Here is a 24,478-nt window from a genome sequence, read left to right as displayed (position 1 = left end):
TAATGACTAAACGGATATTTTGGTGTGAATTTGGGCCGTTTAAAAATAAGTTAATCTAGCCTAGGAACGTAAATAGGCAATATTCTTTGCTTAAAGCTGCTTTTCTGGCATTTTTTTGTTTTCTTGGTTTGATACGCCGAGACTTTCCGTCGTCAACAATAATGTTGTCTTCTCTTCCAAAAGAGCACTCACCGGAAGTTATTGTTGGCGCTTGGAAATGTGCCTTCAAAAGGAACAGAAAACTTAAACATATTTTTTATTTTTTAGAAGCTAAACAAACATTATTCAGCAATGGCTTCGTTTGTCGCTGAAGTTCTGTCATCGGCAGGTAAGGCAGAGAGAGTGTTTATAACCTAATCTTTTGTGGAGGGTTAAATTTGGCGACTTGGCACGTCAAACACTGAAACAGCAACACGTAAAAAAAAACACGTCAGCTTCTGAGGGGAACCTTTGATCACACTCACAAGTACATTTTAATTCACTCTGTAGATACTTTCACTTTGGAAGAAAGCCATGATGCAGTGCGTTTGCTTGGTTGATAACATGCATTTTTCAGAGTTTTTGAGAGAAATCGGTCAATAGGTTATGGTTATTTTCATGCCAGAATGATCATTATCGTGATCGTGGGCATCATTGGAAAGAAGAAGGGTCCAACTCCAGGTCCAAGGTCAGGTTTGTGTTGACCATGCTTAGGAAACTTAATCTATTAATATTATTATGATGGAACTTTAAACATCCTTTTTACAGTCAAAACACACACACACATGAAGCAATGTTTCATGCACATTTGACCCTCAAAGTTTGAATTGGAATCTTGATAAGGTGTACAACTGCAGTTGCACCTATGTACATGGTAATTATAATTATACACACAGTATGCTAACTCAGTAACAGCCATCAGTACGCCTGATACCCAAAGATGTTTGTCAACATTTGAACTTAGCGTTTTCATGAAGTGTGGATTTCAGGACAAATGGAGAGGGAGGAGATCAACGAAAAGCTAAGTATGCTGGGGAGGCGCATGGAAGAACTTAAAATGGAGATCCACTCAGCCACCTCTGGTGCCTCCGCTACTTTCACCACCTTTGAACCCAGCTTTGACGTCACAACAACCTTGGCAGACAAGGTCAAGGCTATCTCTGAAGAAATGCAGGAACTGTCGGAGAAAATTGACACAGATGTAAAGAAGAGTTTTTCACTTTTTGTTTGGTCACGCCACTGTGTGACAGCTAGTTTCTGACTTGTTGTGATTGTTAAAATGTCACGTCATGGTTTGACAAACACACACATTTCTTCTTCAGTTGAAAATCATTACATTCAATTTTTCAGTATGGTAACTATACATCATAATGTATATATATATATCCCATGACCTCCCTTCTTTGTCTCTGTTACTTCAGTATGGGTATATATGTTGTATTTTTATAGCTCAATAAATACATCATGGACTCAAAAAAATATATGATAGTGCAGATTCCGATTTGGGCGAAGAACTACTTTGCTCCCGACCTTTGACCTCGCGCCGAACAATGTGACACATTTGTATGAAGTTCCAAAATCGTATTGCACGGCTCAGAAAACCATATCAGTTGCACGCAAAAATGAATCTCAGAACTGATCTGATGTATGAGATGCAATAAGCAAACGTTTCTTTCATTATGAAAGCAATGCAGGTGGGAAAAAACGAACATTCAACTTACAAGATAACCAGATGCTAGCGAACCAAAACAAAAACACGAGTACCCTCCCCTTGCTTCGTTAGCAGACGACTTTTGAGAATCTGTCAGACCGTCCTTACCTGGCACGGTTGGGCTTCGCTATCATCAGCTGTTTCACGTGTTTTGCGAGCAAGTCTACTCTTTTGCCTGGCTCTGCAGTAAGTCCACATTGGCGATGAAGGTATCTAAGAACTTAACATGTGTGTATTTTTCCGTAATCCAGTCATATTCTTTCAAAATGCAATCAAGCGGCGGTGACAGACTTGGGTCCTGTTTTCATCGCATCAATACCAGTTTAGGTTCATGCAAACACACTCGCAAAACAGTTTATCATGTAGATACATTTCAAATAGGGAGCAAATGGTTAAATCTACATATGTGTTCCCTAAAATTTGCTTCTCTGTCAATAAGACTAATTGTATAATAATGCGTTCGAAAAAAACAACGTGGAATCGATTCTGAATCGAGTCGAGTAAGCCAAATGGGGGCCAAACCGGTTTCCCCGTTCCGCCGACCTGAAACGCAAAAGAATTGTGCGCTTCAACTAAATGGATTTCTATACGACTTCATTACTTTCTTGCAACTTATGAACCTTTACTTAACGCTTTTAAACGGTCTGAAAGTAGTGTTACCGCGTACTTATAGATGCACTCATTCGTTTTATTTTTTCAGCGACGGTCACTTAGTTTAAGGTTGCAAAAAGGCCATGTCTCGCTGAAAACACTGTTTCACACTCCACAGATCGCAAAAGTGCCGCTAGTAGTCTACACTTTGTGTTTGATGGTAGAATGGGATATACAGATTACAACACTCGTGGTTTTTTATATGGCTTGTATTTCAGTCAAGACCCAGCGGGAATATCAATCGAGAGCCACTCGCCAAAGGCTCGTGTCTCCCGATGATATTCATCCGCTGGGTCTTGACTGAAATACAAGCCATATAAAAAACCACTCGTGTTGTAACCTATACATACATGTAGTCACCGCGTTAATAAGTCAAGTCTTGTTCATGCTCATGGCTTTTGAATTTAAATAGAAGTAAAGATCTAGGTTGAGGCTGTTTGAAGCATTAATTCCAGCAAACATTTGTAGTCAATGGTTTACAAAATCCCGTGAAAACTGAAGCAGTGTTAGTCTGTCACTGATACAAAAACAAGGTTCTGCAAATATAGTATTATTTTCCAGTCTTTAGCACTTCCATCTCTTCATCTGCTTGATATTATTTTCAGATCAAAGGACAGCTAAACATTTCAACCGGGGAATTCCAGTCATTGTCACGGCAGCTGGAACAGGTGACCATGGTGATGAGTGTCCTTGACAAGCTAAGCAAGGCTCAGCAGCTGATGGAGAACATCGCCACGGCAACCAGCAATGGAAAATACTCTGAAGCCTCATCATCCCTGCTGATGTTAATGGAGGCCTTTAAAAAGCCCACATGTGAAAGACAAGAAGAGGTGGGGTGTGTGTGTGGGGGGAGCTGGAGGGGTGTTACTTAGGGTTAGCGGGTGGGGGTTGTGTGTGTGGTTGTTCTGAGATTAGAAATGCTTTATTTATAGTCGTGCACATGCTTTTTGTACCAATCCTGTTGAGCTTGATGAGGCCAAAAAAAAAAAATTGTCTGTTTAGGGTAACCCGACCGACCCTATCGATTTGGCGCCGACCCAAAAACTTTTTTTTGATTAAAAAAAAAAAAGAAAAAAAAGAGGTAAAAATGCTAAAAAGAGACATTTGGCGTTTCATTAGGAACGAAAGTGAGCGTCGCGCGCCATACTGGAAGTAACCAAGCATTAAGATTAGCCTCCCTTGTCATCACAGAAGTGAAAAAAAATGGCTACGCATCGCGAAATCAGTGCGGCGAGTGCCAAAGCCGGCACCTGTTATGCAATTGTTTTTCAAAAGTGTGACCATCTTGAACAAACGAAATTAATAAGTAGATACCCAACATCAACAACACTTCACTACATCTACGAAGACATTCATTCCGACCTTCTTAAGGGTTACGAGGTTCAGTGTTTGGGATCGGAATCTCTTTCTGGTGAGAACGGCTTTGAACTGGACTGGGGCCTTTCGCTTGGCGAGTTAAAATCCTTCAATATCAAGTCACTTCACTTCAAGTGCAGCCAAATTGTCGATGCTGATGTGGAAGCGACCGAAATGCCATCAGTTTCACAACCGGCAAACGCTTTTCAAGTGCTGATGGGCTCTGCAAAAGCACGATCGCTACCCAAACCGAAAGCAGAAAGGTCAGTGAGTTTTCCAATTTTATTTTTAACTTTCACTTTCTCACATTAAACGTAGAATTTGTATTAATTAGACATTATGACTGAAAGACATAGACATTATTTATTCATTCAAACAAACATGCACAGATGACAAGGCTACCAATTTTAATAGAAACCAAGCATTTTTTGTTTTGTTTTGTTGTTGTTGTTGTAAACATCGAGTTGCTTCCTTTCAGTGCAGAAAATAAAGGAACACTCACCTACACCAACAAAAAGGGACAAATCAACCACAAAAATGTATAACAGTCATCATTTCATCCCCATGAAAAAATAATATACAGCACTGTTCCACCACACTGTACAAGTACATTAAAGTAACATATGTTTTAAAAAAAATGCCACAACAATTAACTGACAACTTTCCATACACTCTGCAACAAGGTCCAATTTGTAGAGTACTCTCTCTCTCTCTCTCTCTCTCTCTCTCTCTCTCTCTCTCTCTCTCTCTCTCTCTCTCTCTCTCTCTCTCGTTTTAAATAGATTCTTTTTGAATTTGAATTGCAGCTGTGGGAAGACCTCTGGACTGAATCGGAAGGACGAGCTGTATGATGATGTCCTGAACTACCTGGCAGCAAAGGGAGCAGATTTTCCACAAGTTACAGCTGACCAAGAAGGAGCTTATTTTACACAGGTACTCCAACTTTGTTTCAAACAGTGTCAGTGTTGTTTTGTTCTTGGGTTTCTTGTGTATGTTTGTGTGTCTGTTTGTGTGTGTCTGTGTCTCTGAGTGCTTTTTTCAATGACATTTGACGTAATTTTGATGCTATTGGATGCAGTTAAAATTGAACATTCTCTCTCTCTCTCTCTCTCTCTCTCTCTCTCTCTCTCTCTCTCTCTCTCTCTCTCTCTCTCTCTCTCTCTCTCTCTCTCTCTCTCTCATACACAAATCAACAGATGCCAAAAATCCGAAAGTCTTGCAAACAATGGGCGTTGTGTCCTTATTCTTCATCCTCAAACAATTTTTTTATCTGTTTTGACAGGTTCTGACCAACGCCCTGTGGTATGCCACCTCTCACCATCTCACCATCAACGACAGAGCCAACAAAGTTCACGGCGTGCTTCCTATTCCTGAAGAGTTTGAGCAGTTTGCTGGCTACAATGAGATTATTAACAATTAAAGTTAGATGACAATTTTTTGTGTGGATGTATTTGTGAACTTATTTTAGTTTATAAATGAATTTGAACATACACTGTAGAATCTCTCTTTCTCTCTCTCTCTTTCTCTCCCTTTCTCTCTGTTTTATTTATACGTTAGTTTTGAAACATGTATTCATCAAATATAAGAAGTGAATGTTCAGCCAACATAGCATTTACACACACACACACACACACACACACAAAAAAAACCTACCTACCTACCGACCCTACTTTTTTTGGTCCTGTTACCCTAAACAGACAATTTTTTTTTTTTTGCCTGATTTTTATGTTGTCGTGGAGAACATGTTTTTTTGCAAATGCATTTGTGCGCAGTCCTTGTAAAGACAAGTTACTTTACCTGTTGACAGATATCCTGACAATGAGCAGCTTAGTAAAACTTTGACAACTTTCATGGAAGCAAGGTAGGATTGGTCATGTTCAGCCAACTCAGTGAACAAACTTCATCTTCATGAATCTTAAGACAGCTGCTAATCTTCTAGTCCTTATTCCAGGTCAAAATTCTAGTGGCAGTACGAATACAAACAGAAGTCTTGAAGCAGAAGCTGATACAAGACCTGAGCGACACCTGGAAGGAAACAGTCTCCTGGACCTGTCTGGATGCACCGTCAGTGCGTTCTGAAAAGAGGGACCCAACTGCCCCGGAAGAGGAAGCCAAACAGTGGGAGCTGAAGCTTCCCAAGAGTGACAGTTCGTCAGAACAGCAGGCACTGAAAGAAGTAAGATAGGCTTGATTTTGTAGTGTTGCCAAGGCTGTGGCGTTATTAAAGTTAACCATGTAGGAAAAAAACCCACTGTCTTTTCAATCAATATCAATCAATCAATCAATATGAGGCTTATATCGCGCGTATTCCGTGGGTACAGTTCTAAGCGCAGGGATTCATTTATTTTTTATTTTCGTGAAAGAAGCCACTCTAAAATGAGGTTGTTTGTGGTCCGCACCGCCCTGACAAAACAGGAAACAGACTTCCTGGCATTGTGACTGGGAAGTGGAAGCACATGTAAATTACACCATAAACAATAAATTAAATTACATATCTTACCCAACTCACATATAGCAATTAACCCTAGTTCAGTGCTGGTAACGCTGTACGCGTCCCCTTGGTAACAAGGAAGGCGCCTCTAAAAAAAGAGTGACATGAGACCCGTAAGGGTGTCTAAGCCAGCCCGGAAACGAGACTGCCTTCCGTATGCGCGCGCATACACCGCCATATGCAATTCATTCCAAAGCTCAGCGCCAGTGAGACTGGTCGCATTTGATGTACGCTCCGGCTGTTTCAGCCGTTTTGACTTAGTCTTTTGACTTTGTTGTTCCTCTTGGTATCTTCTTGCATCTGGACTTCTCTACTGCTGTTGAGGTGAGGTCGTTCTTGTTTATTCTTGATTTTGGCAGCGTTGTTGGCCGCTTTTTGGACTTGCAAAATTTTTTCAAAATTTTTTCGTGAGTCTTTGTTGTGTCATGGCCGACAATGCCAAGAAGAGGTGTACGCCTAAAAGGTAGCTGCTGCGCCCACTTCTTCTAAAGAATCTTCTAGGAAGACTAAACAATCCGTTTCTGGTGAAGATACTCTTGCAAAAATCTTTTGATGTGTTTGTTGATTTGCCCGCTGGGGGTAGACAGTTGTCGGCTAAGCCGGTTGACAAGACCGCTCACGTGAATGAACCTGCTAAGGGGGATTCTCCCCCTGTGGTGCCGGGGTTGGCATCCGCTGATGTTGCTGCTTTGTTGTTATCTCTTAGTTCGCAGGTGTCTACTTTAGCGGCCGAGATTACTTCGACGAGAGCGGAGCTTCGTTCTCTTCCCTCAGGTGTGGCTGGCGTCTCTTCGCTTGCCAGCGTTCGCTCGTCTCCTGCCACTACAGTCACGAGAGCGGAGGTGCATGCCTCTCAGGATGAGGAGATTGTGCCGTGTCCGCTTTTGGGTTCGCATTCCGGCGTTCCGTCTCGTACACAAGGTATGTCTGCTGAGTTAGTAACCGGGTTCTCCGGCCAAAACTCGGCACGTGGTCAGGAGCGAGTAGCCTCAGGCGCATGGCGGCCGGGCGAAAGTTCTTATCTCTCGGCTGACTCAACCCGCTTTGGCGGCCTTTCAGTGGGGAGTAAGAGCCCTGGTACACGTAAGGAAGTTCCACTGCACTCTGCTCAGTCTGGGGACGGGGGCGAGTGTGTGTGGCTTCCGACCCCGCCCTCTGGGCGGGGGGTAGACAGTAAAGCTGGTTCTCTGCTAGACAATGGTGTCAGTACGGGAGTCAGCTTTCGGATTGCATGGTAGTGCAAGACGACTGGTTTACTGTGTGCAAAGCTAGGTGGTGCTTGGATCGACCAGGAGTGTCTTTCTGGGTGTCACCTTCCTGATTGCGATTGCGAGCATGAAGGAGAGGTTAACGAGGGTGCGTCCACGGTGGTGGACGACTCCCAGCTTACTTGCCGTTCAAGTTGTCCAGCGCAGTGACGTGGGCAGCGGAAAACGGCATTTAGGCACTGTGTGCGAAACTAGGTGGTGCTTGGATCGACCAGGAGTGTCTTTCTGGGTGTCACCTTCCTGATTGCGATTGCGAGCATGAAGGAGAGGTTAACGAGGGTGCGTCCACGGTGGTGGACGACTCCCAGCTTACTTGCCGTTCAAGTTGTCCAGCGCAGTGACGTGGGCAGCGGAAAACGGCATTTAGGTATTGTGGAAGTTGGTGATTCTGGGATCGACCGCGAACGGCTTGGCCGGGAGCGTCTTTCCGGGGGTCACCTTCCTGATTGCCATTGCGAGCATGAAGGAAAGGATAACGAGTGCGTCCACGGGGATGGACGACACCCAGCTTAACTTGCCGTTCAAGTTGTCCAGCGCAGTGACGTGGGCGGCGGAAAACGGCATTTAAGTTTTGACCGGAAGGGGTGGTTGAGAACAAAGGGGTAACTTACTCCACCTCTATCTGGTTCCGACTTCTGGAAGTTCGGAGGAACAGGATGTTCTCTTCAGCTTCCTGGATTTGTTGTCCATTGCCCTGGAGTTGGCAATTGGCCGCGTGTAGCCGGGTTCTCCGGTGAAAGTGGTGTACGTTCGCAGGAGGAATGTGGCACGCATTTTCGTGGCTGGGCAACGTAAGCTTCCGCCCTGGGGGCAGGAGGTTGTTGGTCTGAGTGATTCTTGGATTGACCATGCAAGTCTCTCTGGGGGTCACCTTCCTAACTTTGTAACCAAGTAGGAAGGAGAGGATTGTGAGGGTGTGTCCACGGTGGTGGATGACACCCAGCTTAACTTGTCGTTTAAGTTGTCCAGCGCAGTGGCCTGGTCAGTGGAAAACGGCATTTAGGTTTTGACAGGAACGGGGGGCAGGTAGCGAACGCTAGGGCTGGTTCTTTGTTGGACAGTTAAGTCAAACAGGGAGTCAGCTTCCGGATTGCACGGTTGTGCTTGACGGCTGTTCAGATGAAGGTGCTTACGCATTACTGAAGAGCCCTGATTTTAGGTTCCGTTTCATGTTAGCAAGTGCAGTGGTGCTCGCAGCTGAAATGGTTTGAGGACAACGGGATCGTCCGGTGTGTTTTTGTGCTACCTGTGGGTTCTGATGTTTACTAATCCACGGCCGGTTTCGCTTCCGCTTTTGTGGCTGTGGCTTCCGGTACAGGATGGGATAGCCTTCTACCGTTAACACTGGGGTGTTGGTAGTCGGCACCTTTCAGCCTTTGGCTGTCGGTTCCGTCGCTGCGGTTCCTTTGCTGTTATTCAGGCTGTGTCCACTTCCTTTTCCAGTTTTCCCGCTGGAAGGAGACAGGTGGATGGAGTTTTGGTCATGGAGTTCCGGTGTTGAATTTTTCAAAACTTTTCCGATTTTTGGCAAGTATTGCCTTATCGGGATTGGTGACTGGTTCTCATCATTTCGATGATTGTTATGATGCTTTTGAACGAGGGGAGGCTTATACTTCAGCTGTGTCGCTGTTCGCGGCATTTTGAAGTTGATTTGAGCCTTCTGAGGAGAATCTTTGAGTGTTAAGTTCTTAGATCCTCTGGCGGGGTCTTTTTGTACTTGTGGAGTTTTCACAAGCGAGTCTTCTTTGTCACCACTACCTGTGTAGACAACGTTCGACTTTATACCTGCGGCGGTGTTGCTTTAGCTTGTGTCTTACGCTTAAGAGCGTGTCACTCGCGGAGCGCTTTCTGTAGGCTTCGGTTAACTCCAAACTTAAGAACTTAGGTTCTCTGTTTTTGTTCTACGGAACCGCCCTCGGGTTTGGCTAAAATCCATCTGGATTTTGATAGCTAGGAGAAAGTGTCTGTAAGATCAAGATCTCCTAGCTCGGGGAGTTTGTGGCTTCGGGTTTTTATGATGGGCTCGTTTGAACAAAACGCGCTTTTACTCTCGCCTGGGTGGTTACGTTCTAACTGGATATCTTTGTGGTCTGACAGGACGCAGATACAAAGGAGTTAACTTTGCCGGTTTTTTACCTGAGGGTAAGCCTCTGCCTTTAAAGTTTTGTTCTTTTGGCTAGGCTTTATTCTCTTTCTTGTTTGAAAGGTCTCTTTTTGAGACCCCTTCTATGCACGCGGGCTTTTATCTATCAAAAGAGACGCTCACGGTAAAAGGGAAGCGCAAGGCAGGCCTTGGCTGTTGTTTGTTTCCAAACGAAAAGCTTCAAGCTGGCTGTTATCTACTTTAGCTTTTGGCTCTATACCCTCGCTTTCACAGGGTCTTTCTCATAGATCGTTTTGGCGACCTGTTGGTCGCACAGTACGGGTCTTTGCTATCTTGGTTCCAGACCTCTTAAGGCTGGCAAGAAGGCGTCTTTGCTTTCTCACATTCCAGTTACACGGATGTCTTCTGTAAGGATATCCTTGGGATACTTAGGGGCTTCCGCCTCAACTCTGGATTTGGTTCAGAGTCTTTATAGGGGTTTTGGCGTGTTTGTTCGCTTGTCACTTAGACTGGCTTGGTACGAAGCGCTTATTTCTTACGGAATGAACTCCTCTTCTCTACGTGTAATGCAGGTGGCGATCCACCTATTCTGGGTTTCCGTTTTTCTTTCATGTCTTATTTTTAAGACTTTATGTAATTTCTGTCACTTTGGTACGGCTTGGTGCAGCGTTGCTTTAACCCGTTTCAAGGCTAGCCTGGCGGATCTACACGGAAAACGGCCAAGCTTACTCTAGTAGCTTCTGTGAGAAGTGGGAGTAAGCATACTTTCTGGCTATTTTGAATATGGACATCTTTTTCAAGAAAAACTGATCTATGGCTTTTGGGTTGCTTCGAAATTTTCTGGCATTTAAGCAAAAATGGAAAACAAGCTTCGAGTTGCATTTTCAATTCATAAAGCAAGGGTGTGGCTCCTTTAGAGTCACGTTTAGTCAATTAAAACTTTTCGGGTTTCGAAGTTTTTTCCGACTTGCACGGATCTTGTTAGATCATTGAATCAAAGGTTACTTGCCTTATCTTTCATCTCCATCGTGATTCAACCTAGGCTTTTATGCGGAAAACGGGGAAAACCAGCTTCCAATTGTATTTTCAATTCAGGAAGCAAGATTTTGGCTCCTTTAGAGTCAGGTTTGGCTCTTTTAATATTTCGATTTTCACGGACCTTGTTAGATCGTTGAATTAAAGGCCATTTGCCTTATCTGTCGTCTCCGTCTTGATTTAACCTTGAACGGTTGGATATGACGTTAAACACTATTTTAGGGTGGGTACAGGTCTATCTACTCTGGTAGGGGTATGACTTTTTGAAGTCAACCTTACCTAGATGGACTGCTACACTGGACTCTTGCTCCTGGGGAGCTTGATGTGGTTATTTGTCCCGTGAGGACTCTCAGAAGGTACCTGTCACGGACTCGGCATTGGGTCAGAAAATCTGAAGCTTTTATGATATCACTTAGCACAGCAAGGTGTAAGGATATTGCGAAAGTTTATTTAACCAAGTGAGTCTCCACTTTGATCAGACAGGTGCTTACCTGGTGATTAACACAGTCTGGAGATGTTAGGGCAGTTTTGCCTCTCACCGTATGAGGCAAGGCCTTGGGCCTCCTCTTTGACAGTCCTCTGGTCGGGCCGTTTGGCTGAAGTACTGGAGTCGGCTTACGGGCGGTCTGAGGAGGTTTTTATTAACCTCTCCCTCAGAGACGTCTTGGGACAGGACGGCAGTTCCGCGTTACCGGTTATGGTAGCCTTGGAACAGGTTCTAATTTCATGATTTCACTATATACCCGCCACCTATAGTAGCAATCTGCTATATGTGAGTTGGGTAAGATATGTAATTTAATCAAAAATTTTAGTAATAAATTTTCATTTGATTAATATACTTACCCAACTCACATCGTTTATTCCCTCCCGCCTCCCCGCTGTGGTGGGTGTTTGGGTCTAAAAAAGGAGTGAGTTGGGCTTCGCTTTAGAATGAATTGCATATGGCGGTGTATGCGCGCGCATACGGAAGGCAGTCTCGTTTCCGGGCTGGCTTAGACACCCTTACGGGTCTCATGTCACTCTTTTTTTAGAGGCGCCTTCCTTGTTACCAAGGGGACGCGTACAGCGTTACCAGCACTGAACTAGGGTTAATTGCTATATGTGAGTTGGGTAAGTATATTAATCAAATGAAAATTTATTACTAAAATTTTTGATTTAATAAAGTAGGCAAGAATGAGAAGTCTTATTATGTCAGCTAGCTGCAGTACACATCACAACTGTACAGTGGAACCCAACCTTTTACGACCTCCAAAAATCAGAGAGAAGTAGGTCTTTGAAAGGATGGAGTCTTTAAATGGAGGTAAATTTACAGACGTTATAAAAAGAAAATCTGGAGAGAAAAAAAAGGGTCTTATAATGGGAGGTTCTACTATATTAATGTTAGCAGACCTGTCATATTAAGCATACTCTGCTATATTGTGTTTGTACTAAGATGTTTTTTCTCAAAACAAAAGGTACACGGTAGCACTAATACATTGCTCTTTGACTTTGCAGATGGTGACAGCTTTGGAGGCTTTGGGTCAGCTGGATGGAAGGATTCAAACCCTGGGCCGTCAGTTGGTTCAGAATGTCTTCAGCCTTGCTCTGCGATGGCCGAAAGTTGCTGTCAAAGAAACGCCCTTGAGCCAGGGCAAAAAGGTTCTGATAAAGGCAGAAAGTGAACGCAAGCAACCCAATTGTGTGGACGTATTTTCCATCATTGGAAACATCCTTGACCTTCTGAACGATAGTTTGTTACATGTGGAAGTTGAATGGAGGGGTGGAGGTGAAGGTCACACCGAGAGGGTCCCCTTGATGTCGTTGCTTGGTGACCAGATTGCAGAGAAAGTGAGTTTGCTTTGTTCTGACTGCATTTATGACTAACACGTATTTTTCATCTTTTTAAAAACAATTTTTCTATCTTATATAACTATAAGTGGTTGTTGTCTATGAATTTATTTTAATGCTTGTATGTTATTTCTTACGAGGAAACTCTTTATATGTAAAATGTTGAATTTTAATGTCTAATGTAAAGTGCCATGAGACTGCCATTTGGCGGTGAACAGCGCTAAAAAATAATGTTTTATTATTATTATTAGTGGTAGCAGTAACAGTAACATTGTTCTTTGACCTGGAAAAAATTGCTTTTAAATGTTGTAAGTCTTTTATTTGTATTTGTTCATTTGTGTCTTTAAGTTTAAGCATTTATTCATTTATTCATTTATTTGTTGAACACTCTATGGACAGTAGGCCACTATCGGACATCAATATTTATTTATTTATTTTGTTTTAAATTTTAGTTTTGAAAGGCTGTGTCAGCTTTTTCTTTCTGGAAATGTGTGAGGGAGGTGGGACTCTGCTTTTTTGACCCGCTTTTTTTATCTTTGTTTCCTTTTCTCTCAGGTTCTGGACGGTGTTGTGAAGGAGTGTCTGTCTCACTCCATCCCCAGCACCAACAAAGAGCTGGAGAGTTTCCACGAGGTTGTGGCTGTCACACAGAAGTTCCAGGATAAACTGGTGTCCCTGGGGTTTGTGAGCAACTCGTCTCGCACATTGCTCGACTACGTGCAGAATGTGAACGTCCTCTTTGCCAACAAGAAGTGTCAGGATATCTTGGAGCGAGCGCGGAGCTTGATGACCACTGATATTCATGATACCGTTCAGGTGGGTTTGCATGGTTTGGTGGAGGGAGAGAGTGTGTGTCGTGTGCATTTATGTGTGTGTGTGTTTGTTAATTTAGTCGACTTGTGTATGTTTGCATGGAAGATTGGATTCTGTATGATCAATGTTGCTTATGTGCAGTAATGCTTTTTACTTTTCATTCCTGGCAGAACAGCTAGCCTTCACAAAACAAGGAGAGGAGAAGAATGATTCAGAAGTAAGAAATTTGTAATAGTTTCTTTAGTTATACTGTGACTGTGAGCGGGACTTTCCTTTTCACAGATTTCATCAGATGCATCACCAGGGGAACTGCCTCCTTTGGACAAATCAGGGAACCCCAGTAAGGAGAAACAGAGAAAGATTGATGCTGCCAGTGATCCTCTGCTGAGCAACGCCACTTTCCGTATGCCAACATGCAGAATCAGGTTAGTTTTGTGCACTGAAGGTGAAGAGCAATGTGAGTTTTCTCACGAATGGGCATTTTCTTAGTTCTATTTCGGAGACTAAAAGGAAAGGGTTGATTCTATAAAGCAGAGCACATATATAAGTTTAACTTGTGCTCCTTTATTATTATATCAATGGCTTTCTTAATTATGTATCTGGATAAATATTGTTAAAATCATTCTATAAAGCAGTGGCAGATTCAAATGGAATTAACCCTTAGGCAGGTTGTCGCGACATATGTCGCGCTACTTTACGTATACTGTCACCTGGTTGTCACGACATATGTCACGCTACTGGCTCAGTCTGTTTGGTTGGTTCCGATTACCTCCCATGGATGTGAAAACCTATATGACCGTTTTTCTTTATTTTTCTCTCTGTTAATTCACCAGTGGCTATGTAACATGTGTTACAGAATTGCACCAGTGTAAGGGTTAAATGTTTCTTGTTTCATGTGAAGTCTCTTTCTCTGGATTGTTTTCTTCTTTTTTTTCCCCAGTGGTTTACACAGGTTTTATATATGCATTTTTCAATAAATTGGTTTCAGCTATCATGGTGAGGTGCTCATGCTGTCATCCTGTTTTGTTTTCTTCAGTGTTTGTGTTCAAGAATTACTGGATCTGGCGTACTTGACGTTGAATGAAGCCTCCACCAGCTCTCCACAATGTGCAGTACAGATGTTCTACGCTGTGCGAAACATCTTTGAGCTTTTTTGCAGCGTCTTTCCCACCTACCACTCACACAGCCTTGCAAACTTCCCGCAGTTAACAGGTGAGAATGGCTGCTGGAAGTAGAATAGATACAGAATTAGAGATTCTTCAGGAAGAACATGGGATTGGCGAAAAGTTGAATTTGTATGTGTGTGTGTTTTATTTTTTTACGTAAGGTCACAAATTACGCTGATATCTCAGTTATGTTTTGGGGAAAATGACAATGTCTGTTTCCAGAATCCAGCTTTTCCTGAGGCGTTATTGTGTGATTTTACCCCTTGTCGGTACAGTGCTTTTTAAGACCCCCCAATTTAAAACTTCCTCTCTTTTAAGACCTTTTTTCTCTTAGAATGTCTGTTCATGGCCTCTGTGAATTTACCCCCATCTTAAAAGGGGTGTCCCACGGTATCAAAATGCTCAGTTCTGGTTTCCACTCACAGCGTTGCATCACAACAACTGCATGTACCTGGCCCACCACCTGCTGACGCTGGGTCACCAGTTCAAGCACAGCCTGCCGGCAGATGTCAGCTCCACCTTCGTCGACCTGATCCCGGGGGTTCGAGGCCTGGGCACCTCCAGCTTCTTGGACCAGATGAACACACAGAAAGGCATTCTGGAGCAGTACTTACAGGGGGCTGACGGTGAGAAGTGGTTGATCATTGATTCTTGAACAAGATAACAGTGAAAATGTACTCACCAATCAATCAATCAATAGGAAGCTTATATAGCGCGTATTCCGTGGGTACAGTTCTAAGCGCTTGTCGAAGAGTTGTCAACACAGGACTAACAAAGAAACTAACATCTACAGACGGACACGAACCCTATCACACACTAGCAAACCCTGATAAACATACAACAAACAACTGTTTAACAACAATGTACACATCAATAGCTAGGTCCAAACAAACTAATATTAAGCACAAAGAAAACACCTCTCACAGAGCACAGCACAAGAATGTCTTTTGGGGCACAACACATCACGTCGAACATGAAAGTCGCAGCCAGCTACTGGAAGAACTGAGTCTTCAACCTACTCTTGAACGCGTCAAGAGAGGGGCTCTGGCAAAGCTCAAGCGACAGGGAGTTCCAGACGGAGGGGCCCGCGGAGGGAAATGCACGCTGACCAGCAGATGCGAGTTTATGTACCAGAAACATGTACACAAACACCGACCGGTTTAGACGATTGTCTTCATCAGCAAATACAATATTAATATTATTATATATGAAGTCTTATATCGCGCGCGTATCTCCAGACTCGGACTCAAGGCGCAGGGATCTATTTATGCCGTGTGAGATGGAATTTTTTTACACAATACATCACGCATTCACATCGACCAGCAGATCGCAGCCATTTCGGCGCATATCCTACTTTTCACGGCCTATTATTCCAAGTCACACGGGTATTTTGGTGGACATTTTTTATCTATGCCTATACAATTTTGCCAGGAAAGACCCTTTTGTCAATCGTGGGATCTTTAACGTGCACACCCCAATGTAGTGTACACGAAGGGACCTCGGTTTTTCGTCTCATCCGAAAGACTAGCACTTGAACCCACCACCTAGGTTAGGAAAGGGGGGAGAAAATTGCTAACGCCCTGACCCAGGGTCGAACTCGCAACCTCTCGCTTCCGAGCGCAAGTGCGTTACCACTCGGCCACCCAGTCCACCCAATACAAGGAGAGACGACCGAAAGAGAACAAAGAAGTCAGTAAAGAAGAGGACGGACAGCAAATAACGTTATACTAAAAAAAGAACAAAGTCTAGGATTACATTGATTCATTGATTCTTGCTTGCGTTTTGGCCTAACAACCACAATAAATTAGTTAATAGATTAACATTGCAGGGTTCGGTTTTCTAGCACACATTGGCATATAAAATCTGGAAATGACCAAAAATGACCCTTCAGTTAGGCAAAGGGTGCATGAAGATTACATACCACTTTGCCCCTTTATGTACAATTTAGTAACAGAAATGTTAAACTCGGGTGACACCTGTTTTCACAATTTTTTGTCCATGCATATAGATATTGCCTGAACCACCCCGCCCTGCCTTCCATTATGTCCCATCAGAACTGAATTCAGGGGTTCAAATGACCCATAGTCTTTTTCTCCAAGGCTAAACTCTACCAGAACATTTGATCCTTTCTCTTGTTCAAAAAGTGTGTGAGTTCCTATAGTCAAGAAACTATGTGAGTGTGTGTAGGGGGAGGGGGGGGGCAGGGGTAGAATGAACTTGTTTTGACACAATGGTTGGGACACGCTAATAAAAACTAGTAGACTGGAGAAGAGAATCTGATCTAGTAAGACTAAGAGTGCCATGCCTTGGTGGCGGGGTGTTGTCCTTTGGGCTGAGATTTGGTGTAGAGTTAAGTTTTCAGCAGTATATTGAATGACTGGAGAAAATAACTGTGGCTGACTTTTCTCTTTCCTTGAAAAACAGGTTTCACAGCCGTAGATGAAGAAGCCAACTATGCGTCAGCAGAGCGGTCATTGAAGCAGTCACTGCATCAGCTGACACACCTGCAGAAAGTCTGGCAGGATGTTCTTCCTTCTTCAGTTTACCGCAAAGCTATAGGTGAGTGCACATTCTCCTGTAATCACACAGGATGTGTTGAAAAGAGCATCAAGGTTTATGTACTTACCAGATTGACTCAGGGAGACCCATGGTGCTAGAGCAGGAGCCACTTTCCGTGTAGTTTTTATGCATTGATCTGCGCACTTGCCTTCATAACCTGTTTGTAAACTGTGCCCTGACCATTTGATCTTTATCCATAGGCTTATATCTTTGTGTCTTGTGCTAATTTGTGTGCGTCATGGACAAAACTGAATCAGGTAACATTATCTCTGTCTGTATTTTGGGGGCTGTGTTTTTTGATTGGCAGAATATATGTAAACCAATCTCCACAAATTTTGAATTTTGGCAAAATGTGGATCTGATCCATTTCTCTATTTCAGTGACACATTGCTGTAATTTATTCCCCTCCCTCTCTGTTGTTACCAATACCAGGTAGTCTTTTCAACTCGCTGATCACGCAAGTCATGGACAGCATCACATCCCTGGAAGACATTTCCTCCGAAGCTGCTCGCAAACTCTTCATGCTGTTGAAACTCGTTGACAAGAAAGGGGCGGTACTCTTCCTCACAGACAAGGATGACAGCGAAAGCAAGAGTGCCAGCAGCAAAGCTAAAGTGGATTTACACAGGCATGTTCCAAAGTATGCCAAATTCACAGAGATTCAGATGGTTCTCAACGGCAGCTTGCAAGAAATTGCCGACCGTTGGGCCGAGGGCATGGGACCGCTTGCTGCCGAGTTTCCACCTAATGAACTGAAGCAGCTCATCAGAGCTCTTTTCCAAAACACAGACAGACGTGCAGGAGTGTTAGCAAAGATGAAATAGAGGAGAAAAAATCTTGACCAAGGTATTTACTACTCTTTCAGGGATTGGAATTCTTGGGGCTTGACTGAATGGATTCTCACAGCAGAATGATATTAGCCTGTATGGAGCTTGTGTGCATGACATAAACTTTGGCTGTGAACATGACCATGTGTTGCGGTTACACATGGGCAGTGGTGTGGACAGATTATCAGGTGATCCTTTGATGGGGTTAAGTGCTGACCAAAGTTTGTGGCGCTTAAACTGGGCAAAACCTTGATTGGTTGTGGAAGTACTACCCATGGTAGGTTGTTATTGAAAAAATTGACATGAAAGAAAACATGTTTTAACTCCAAATTTTTACGAAAGGAGATGATGTATAGATTATTGTTTAATGCTGCAGTGCATGATACTTCCTTTCATGCCATTTCCCCTCCATTCTTCAGCAAAAATGCCTTTCAGTTTCAGGATCACATTTCATTTGTATTTATCATCCTTGTAGGTGTTTAAGATAAATCTATTGCTCTTGTGTATCTTTCCTAACTGTTAAAATGCTTGATTTTTTGTTACTTTTGCAATGGTGCTGTGTTATACGAACAAGTATGCATACCTTTTGTTTTTTATTTTCTGTCAGCAGACTTGATTATCTCTGTACAGCATAATCTTTTGCAATACGTTTTACATTTTGTTGATTTCTGCAATTCATTGTGGCATGCAGTGCTGTTGGTGAGTCATGTTGAACCAATGGCAGCGAGATTGGAACCAATGGCAGTGAGATTGGAACCAATGGCAGTGAGATTGGAACCAATGGCAGCGAGATTGGAACCAATGGTAGTGAGATTGGAACCAATGGCAGTGAGATTGGAACCAATGGCAGTGAGATTGGAACCAATGGCAGTGAGATTGGAACCAATGGCAGCGAGATTGGAAACAATGGCAGTGAGATTGGAACCAATGGCAGTGAGATTGGAACCAATGGCAGCGAGATTGGAACCATGGAACCAATGGCAGTGAGATTGGAACCAATGGCAGCGAGATTGGAACCAATGGCAGTGAGATTGGAAGCAATGGCAGTGAGATTGGCACCAATGGCAGTGAGATTGGAACAGAAAAGTTCAAAACCAAAACTGACATTCAGAAAAGTCAAGCATGCAGATCTATGTTTATGTTGATAGTGTATGCTAACTACCTGCAATTATATGCAGTGAAAACAGTAATGATCTGATTGTGTGTGTGTGTGTGTGTGTGTTAAGACATGAGATTGAAAATTAAAAATTTTAGTAATAAATTTTCATTTGATTAATATACTTACCCAACTCACATATAGCAATTAACCCATAGTTCAGTGCTGATACCGCTGTACGCGTCCCCTTAGCAACAAGGAAGACGCCTCTAAAAAAGAGTGACCGAGACCCGTAAGGGTATCCAGGCCAGCCCGTAAGGGAGGCTGCCTTCCATATGCGCGCGCATATGCCGCCATCTTGTCATTCTACACGAAGCCCAACTCACTACTTTTTTAGACCCCCATACCCCCCACAGCGGGGAGGCGGGAGGGAATAAACGATGTGAGTTGGGTAAGTATATTAATCAAATGAAAATTTATTACTAAAATTTTTAATTAAATTACATATCTTACCCAACTCACATATAGCAGATTGCTACTATAGGAGGAGGGTACTTACCAACTTAAGACCGCAGGACCTGCCCTGCAGCCACGAGAGCCGGCAAAGCCGCACTGCCATCTTGCCGCCTTGCAGCAATGTCTCTCAAATAAAAATTGATGAACACGTCCTCAGATTTCCAATAAGCCGCTGCCAGGACCTCTGATAGGCGCCCTGAGCGAAGCACGGCCACAGAAGACGCCCAAGCCCTCGCTTCGTGCGTCCTGGCTGACGTAAGAGGAAGCACCGCCCTGACCTCGCCGGACTGGCGTTGCCACCATCCATACGCTTGCTTAATGGTCAGTGAAACCCATTTAGTCAAGGTGACCTTCGAGATATCCTTCGCTCGCACAGTGTTGAGGGATATAAACAATAATTTCTGAGTTTCCGAGCGAATCGGCGAAGACCTAGACAGGTAGCTGCTTAACGCCCTGACAGGACAATTTGACAGATCGGGGTCTCCAGGAGCGAGTATATCGCTCAAGGGTGGAATACGAATGCAAGGCGAAGCCTGACCGGGCTTTTGATTTTTAGCGAGAAAATTAGACGTAAATCTCAAAGAGTAGGAGCCATCCCTCTCCAGGGAAATATCTTTAGCGAGACCAGAAAGTGCGTGCACCTCGCTACCCCTCCTAGCCGTGGCAAGCAAGACCAAAAACAGAGTTTTTCTCGTCAAATTAGGTAAACTAGCCAACCGGAGAGGCTCAAAGTCCTCCGATGCAAGGAAACGGAGAACCACAAACAGATCCCAGGCAGGGAGCTGTGATCTTGAGAGAGCTGCGTCAAGGGCAGCTCCCTTAAGCACGCTTGAAATGACACCGTCAAGATTGATCTTGCGACCGAGCTGTCTAAGAGTGGAAGAAATCGCAGACCTTCTAACTCGCAGTGAAGAAGGAGAGACCCCCCTACTAGCCAACCAAGAGAGGTGGTTGGCTACCTCCATGGACCTTGGGGAAAGATGTTGAACCTTATTCTCAGAGCACCACTTGGCCCATGCAGCCCAATGAGAAGAGTAAACGGAGCTAGTTGAGTCTCTGTGTGCTTTCTGTACCAGTTTCAAAGTTGTGGCCGAGGCCCCGGCACGACGCAGAGCGATTCTGACAGAATCCAGCCGTGAAGCTGCAACGCTTGCGGATTCTCGTGCGGGACCCCTGACCTGGGCTGTAACAGGTCGCCCCTTCGAACGCCTAGAGGAATGGGTGGGCGCACTGCCAGCCGCAGAAGGTCCGGATACCAGTGCTGGCTGGGCCAAAGAGGAGCAACCAGCACCAGCGCTGGCTTTTCCAGATCCACTTTTCTTACTACCTTCCCTAGCAGGCAAAACGGAGGAAAAGCGTAAGCCTGCAGATTTGACCAATCCAGATCCAACGCGTTCACCGCCCACGCCAGAGGGTCCGGGAACGGTGAGACGAAAAGGGGAAGCCTGGTGGAGAATCTCGTTGCAAACAGATCTATGCAAGGCTTGTCTACTTGAACCCAAAGGCGGTCCAACGCCTGTTGGGAGAGGGTCCATTCTGAGTGCAGAACCTTGTCCCCCCGACTGAGGGCATCCGCCAAAACATTGAGCGTGCCCTTCAGGTACTTCGCTGAGAGAAGTATGTTGTGCGAGCTGCACCAAACCAACAGACGGCAAGCGCTCTCCGACAGCTTCTGCGAGCGTGTGCCCCCCTGCCGATTTATGTAAGCGGCCACAGTCGTATTGTCCGTGTGGACTTGAACATGACTGCCCCCCAGAAGCGGCAGGAAAGCCTGTAAACCCAGAGACACAGCCTCCAGCTCCAGCACGTTTATGTGCTGTGGAGCTAGGGAGAGATCCCACAGACCTGAGGCTGTCTGATCGGCCAGATGAGCACCCCAGCCTGTCATGGATGCATCTGTAACAAGAATGTTCTCCGGCGCCGGAGGAACGATCGGAACACCCTGAGAGACCCAGGGGAGCAGCCAGACACTTGTAGTGTTGCTGAACCAACTCCCCAGTCCTATGCGAACATTCCAGCCCTGAGAGGCTTGGTCCCACTGCCTCCTCAAAGCCGCCTGAAACGGCCTCTTGTGGACCCTGCCTAGAGGCACAAGGGGAGCCATCGATTCCATCTGCCCCAGTAGGGAGGACAACTCCCGGGCCGTGGACACACTCTTTCCTTTCAACGAGCAAACCAAGTTCTGAAGCTTGTCCACCCTCTTTTGAGAGGGACGGACTAACCACTCCACCGTATCGAAATCCATGCCCAGGTAAGTGAAGCGTTGGGATGGTTCTAACTCTGACTTCCCTAGATTGACTGTAAAGCCCAGCTGAGCCGCCAGGTCGAGAACCCTCGCAGTCTGAGTTCTGCACATGCACTGGTCCTGATGCAGATTCAACCAATCGTCTAAATACGCCCGTAGGCGTACCCCCTCTTGTCTGACAAGGGAGCAAAGCTGGCGAACGACCAGCGTGAAGATCCAGGGGGCCAGGGAAAGCCCGAAGGGGAGTGCCCGAAATTGAAACACTTTCTCGCCCCACAGAAAGCGCAGCCATTTCCTGTCTTGAACATGCATGAGCACATGGAAATATGCGTCGGTGAGATCCACCGACGTGGCCCAATCTCCCGGACGCAGAGCTTCCCTTACAGAGAGAGGAGTCTCCATGACAAACTTGACTACCCGTAGGTATTTGTTCAGGGTGGACAGGTCCAAAACAGGCCTCCATGCCCCTGAGGCTTTGGGCACCACGAACAGCCTGCCGTAAAAGCCGAGGGACTCTCGATCTCGAACCTCCTCTATCGCACCCTTCAGGAGTAGGGAAGCCACCTCCGCATGAACGGCTGACTTGGCTTCCGGGTCCGCGGGATATCTGAAAGGCGGAGGTATCCTGGACAGAGGTGCCTTCCCCTCTGCCCAGAGGAGACGGAATCCCGAACGCACTATTCCCAAAATCCACCGGCTGGACACCAGGCGTGTCCAGGCGGCCAAGGCCCTGGAGGGGCCACCCGCCGCCACCACGGCGGGGGTTACTGGGAATAGTGGCTCGGGAGACCCTCATTGGGGGTGAGGCTTGTGCCCCGACCCCCGAGAACCCCCAAAGGAGCCTCTCTTCTGGTAAGGCGCGCCTCGCCCCCTACCCCGAAAAGAGGTGGACTGATTTTGCATCTTGCCCCCCCCAGACGAAGAAGGCTGAGCCTTACTCTGGGAGGTAGGCTTGCTCTGAACCTTCTGAAAGCCTTGGTGAGCAATCCTTGCAATAGCCAGATCCCTAGCGTCCTGGGTTTCCTTCTGCAAAGCGTCCAAAGAGGAAGTACCCAGCAGCGACCCTTCCGTAAACGGGGATACCTTAAGTCTGTCAATGGTACCCCTGTCTCGGATCTTTGAACCCGCCAAAAAGGCAGTTCTGCGGGAATGTACAGCATGCCCGTAAAGCCTGGCTGCCAAGCTCAATTGTTCCTGAGAGACCTTGGCAAGCGTCGCCAACAGAGTTGTCACATCCTCCTGGGAGGCGTCGTAACGGAACTCAAACGGGTCTAACGATGAAGCGATAGACCTAGACAAAGAGCGTTGGAGAGAACTAGAGACGGAACCCAACTCGAGCAGAGATCTACCCGTCTCCTCCAAAGCCTGAAGAGCAGACTCCGTGTAAGGGACTGATCTATCCCTGGCATACCCGTCCTCCCGCAGAGAAAGCAGTTCCGGAGTCACCGGTAGAACTGATCTCGGCAAAGCGAAAGAGTCAAGTAGAGCGACGGGACGAACCGACAGTTTAGAGCTCTTTGAGAGCGCAGAACAAGGAACGTGCTGACCCGCTTTAGCCAACCAAGGGCCCACCACCTCCGGCGCCTCCCCATGCTGTGACAACAGCGGAAAGGCATCGGACATAGCTCGACCTTTCGCAAAAACCTTCGACATCTCGACCGCCACAGAGGGGGACTCCCGGAATCGGAACGAACTTTTCGGTTCCTTAGCACTCCTGAAATCCCCTAAGGCAGAAGGAGGATGGACAAACTGAGATTTGTTCACCGCCACCTCCTCCTCGAGATATTTCGAAGCCACTCCAGCCGCCAGAGCCACCGCATCTGGCAGCTGCCGTGGCAAAAAGAATCCAGCACCTTCAGCCTGAGAGGCGGCACCGTCATCCAGGTAGCCTTCGTGCCCTTCCATGCACTCCGGAGACTGGTCCCCGTACTGACTAACAGAGTCAAGTCCAGAGCCAGCCATACTACCACCAACTTCCTGCCCCCTGGGCGGAAGCAGATGCCCTTCAACCTGACTACGGTCAGGAAGAATAGGAACATCTGTTCGCTTGTCAGGGCCCTTCGCACCCACTGACACCCCGACTAAGCGGTGGATATCAGCCGATGTTTCAGAACTTTCACCTGGGATGAGACCCGAGGCTACTCCCTCAAGACAACGCTCACGTGGAGTGCACATACCTTGTGAAGAAGAACGGACACCGGCCGGAGACCCCACGGGAGCCTGAGAAATCCCATCCTGAGACGCATGCACGTCCGCCCTCGTAACAGTAGCAGAGGGAGGCAAACGCACACTGGCCAGCGACGACGTACCACCGACACCTGCCGGCAGCGCACGTATCTCCGCCTTAGTTGACGAAACTTCAGCCGCTAAGGCCGAAACCTGAGAGCTTAATGTCAAAAGCAAAGAAGCAAAATCCGCAGATGCAAGCCCAGAACCTACAGGCGAGACATCCCCTACAACATGCTTAACCCCGAGCAAGGGCTTCTCCGTAGGTTTAGCAGACGAACCGGAAACTCCGGGCACGCCAACAACAACATCACTACATTTTTTGGATTCTGAACCCGAAAGAGACACGGGCGTATCGCCGTGCGTTTTAGAACTTCTAGAACTTCTAGAGCTTTTCTTAACAGGAGAGGGCGAAGCAGCTACATGTTTAGATGTTGACCTCTTCCCGTCCGCATTGTCGGCCATGATGAAAACAACTCACAAACAAATTTGGAAAAAATTTTGTAAGTCCGAAAACAAGCCAACAATGCCGCCAAAATTCAGGTAAAAAATGGAAAGATCTCACCTCAACAGCAAATGCGAAGTCCGGTGACAAGAAGACACCAAGG

At 45.7% G+C, this 24,478-nt stretch overlaps 2 protein-coding genes across 2 annotated transcripts; both read left to right on the top strand.

The window, feature by feature from the left end:
- Nucleotides 1-172: 172 nt before the first annotated feature.
- LOC138952953 (centromere/kinetochore protein zw10 homolog) lies at nt 173-18,977 on the top strand. The gene is made up of 11 exons (XM_070324711.1): nt 173-328; nt 969-1,180; nt 2,947-3,171; nt 5,649-5,873; nt 12,090-12,422; nt 12,978-13,238; nt 13,518-13,660; nt 14,272-14,447; nt 14,827-15,027; nt 16,826-16,960; nt 17,393-18,977. The coding sequence occupies exons 1-11, from the start codon at nt 292-294 to the stop codon at nt 17,782-17,784; spliced, it is 2,340 nt and encodes a 779-aa protein (XP_070180812.1). The 5' UTR covers nt 173-291; the 3' UTR covers nt 17,785-18,977.
- LOC138952959 (uncharacterized) lies at nt 3,309-5,427 on the top strand. The gene is made up of 3 exons (XM_070324723.1): nt 3,309-3,960; nt 4,504-4,630; nt 4,980-5,427. The coding sequence occupies exons 1-3, from the start codon at nt 3,545-3,547 to the stop codon at nt 5,115-5,117; spliced, it is 681 nt and encodes a 226-aa protein (XP_070180824.1). The 5' UTR covers nt 3,309-3,544; the 3' UTR covers nt 5,118-5,427.
- Nucleotides 18,978-24,478: the final 5,501 nt, after the last annotated feature.

This window comes from Littorina saxatilis, linkage group LG17, assembly GCF_037325665.1.
Source record: "Littorina saxatilis isolate snail1 linkage group LG17, US_GU_Lsax_2.0, whole genome shotgun sequence".
Classification (NCBI taxonomy): domain Eukaryota; kingdom Metazoa; phylum Mollusca; class Gastropoda; order Littorinimorpha; family Littorinidae; genus Littorina; species Littorina saxatilis.
This window is presented reverse-complemented; position numbering and strand designations above follow the sequence as displayed.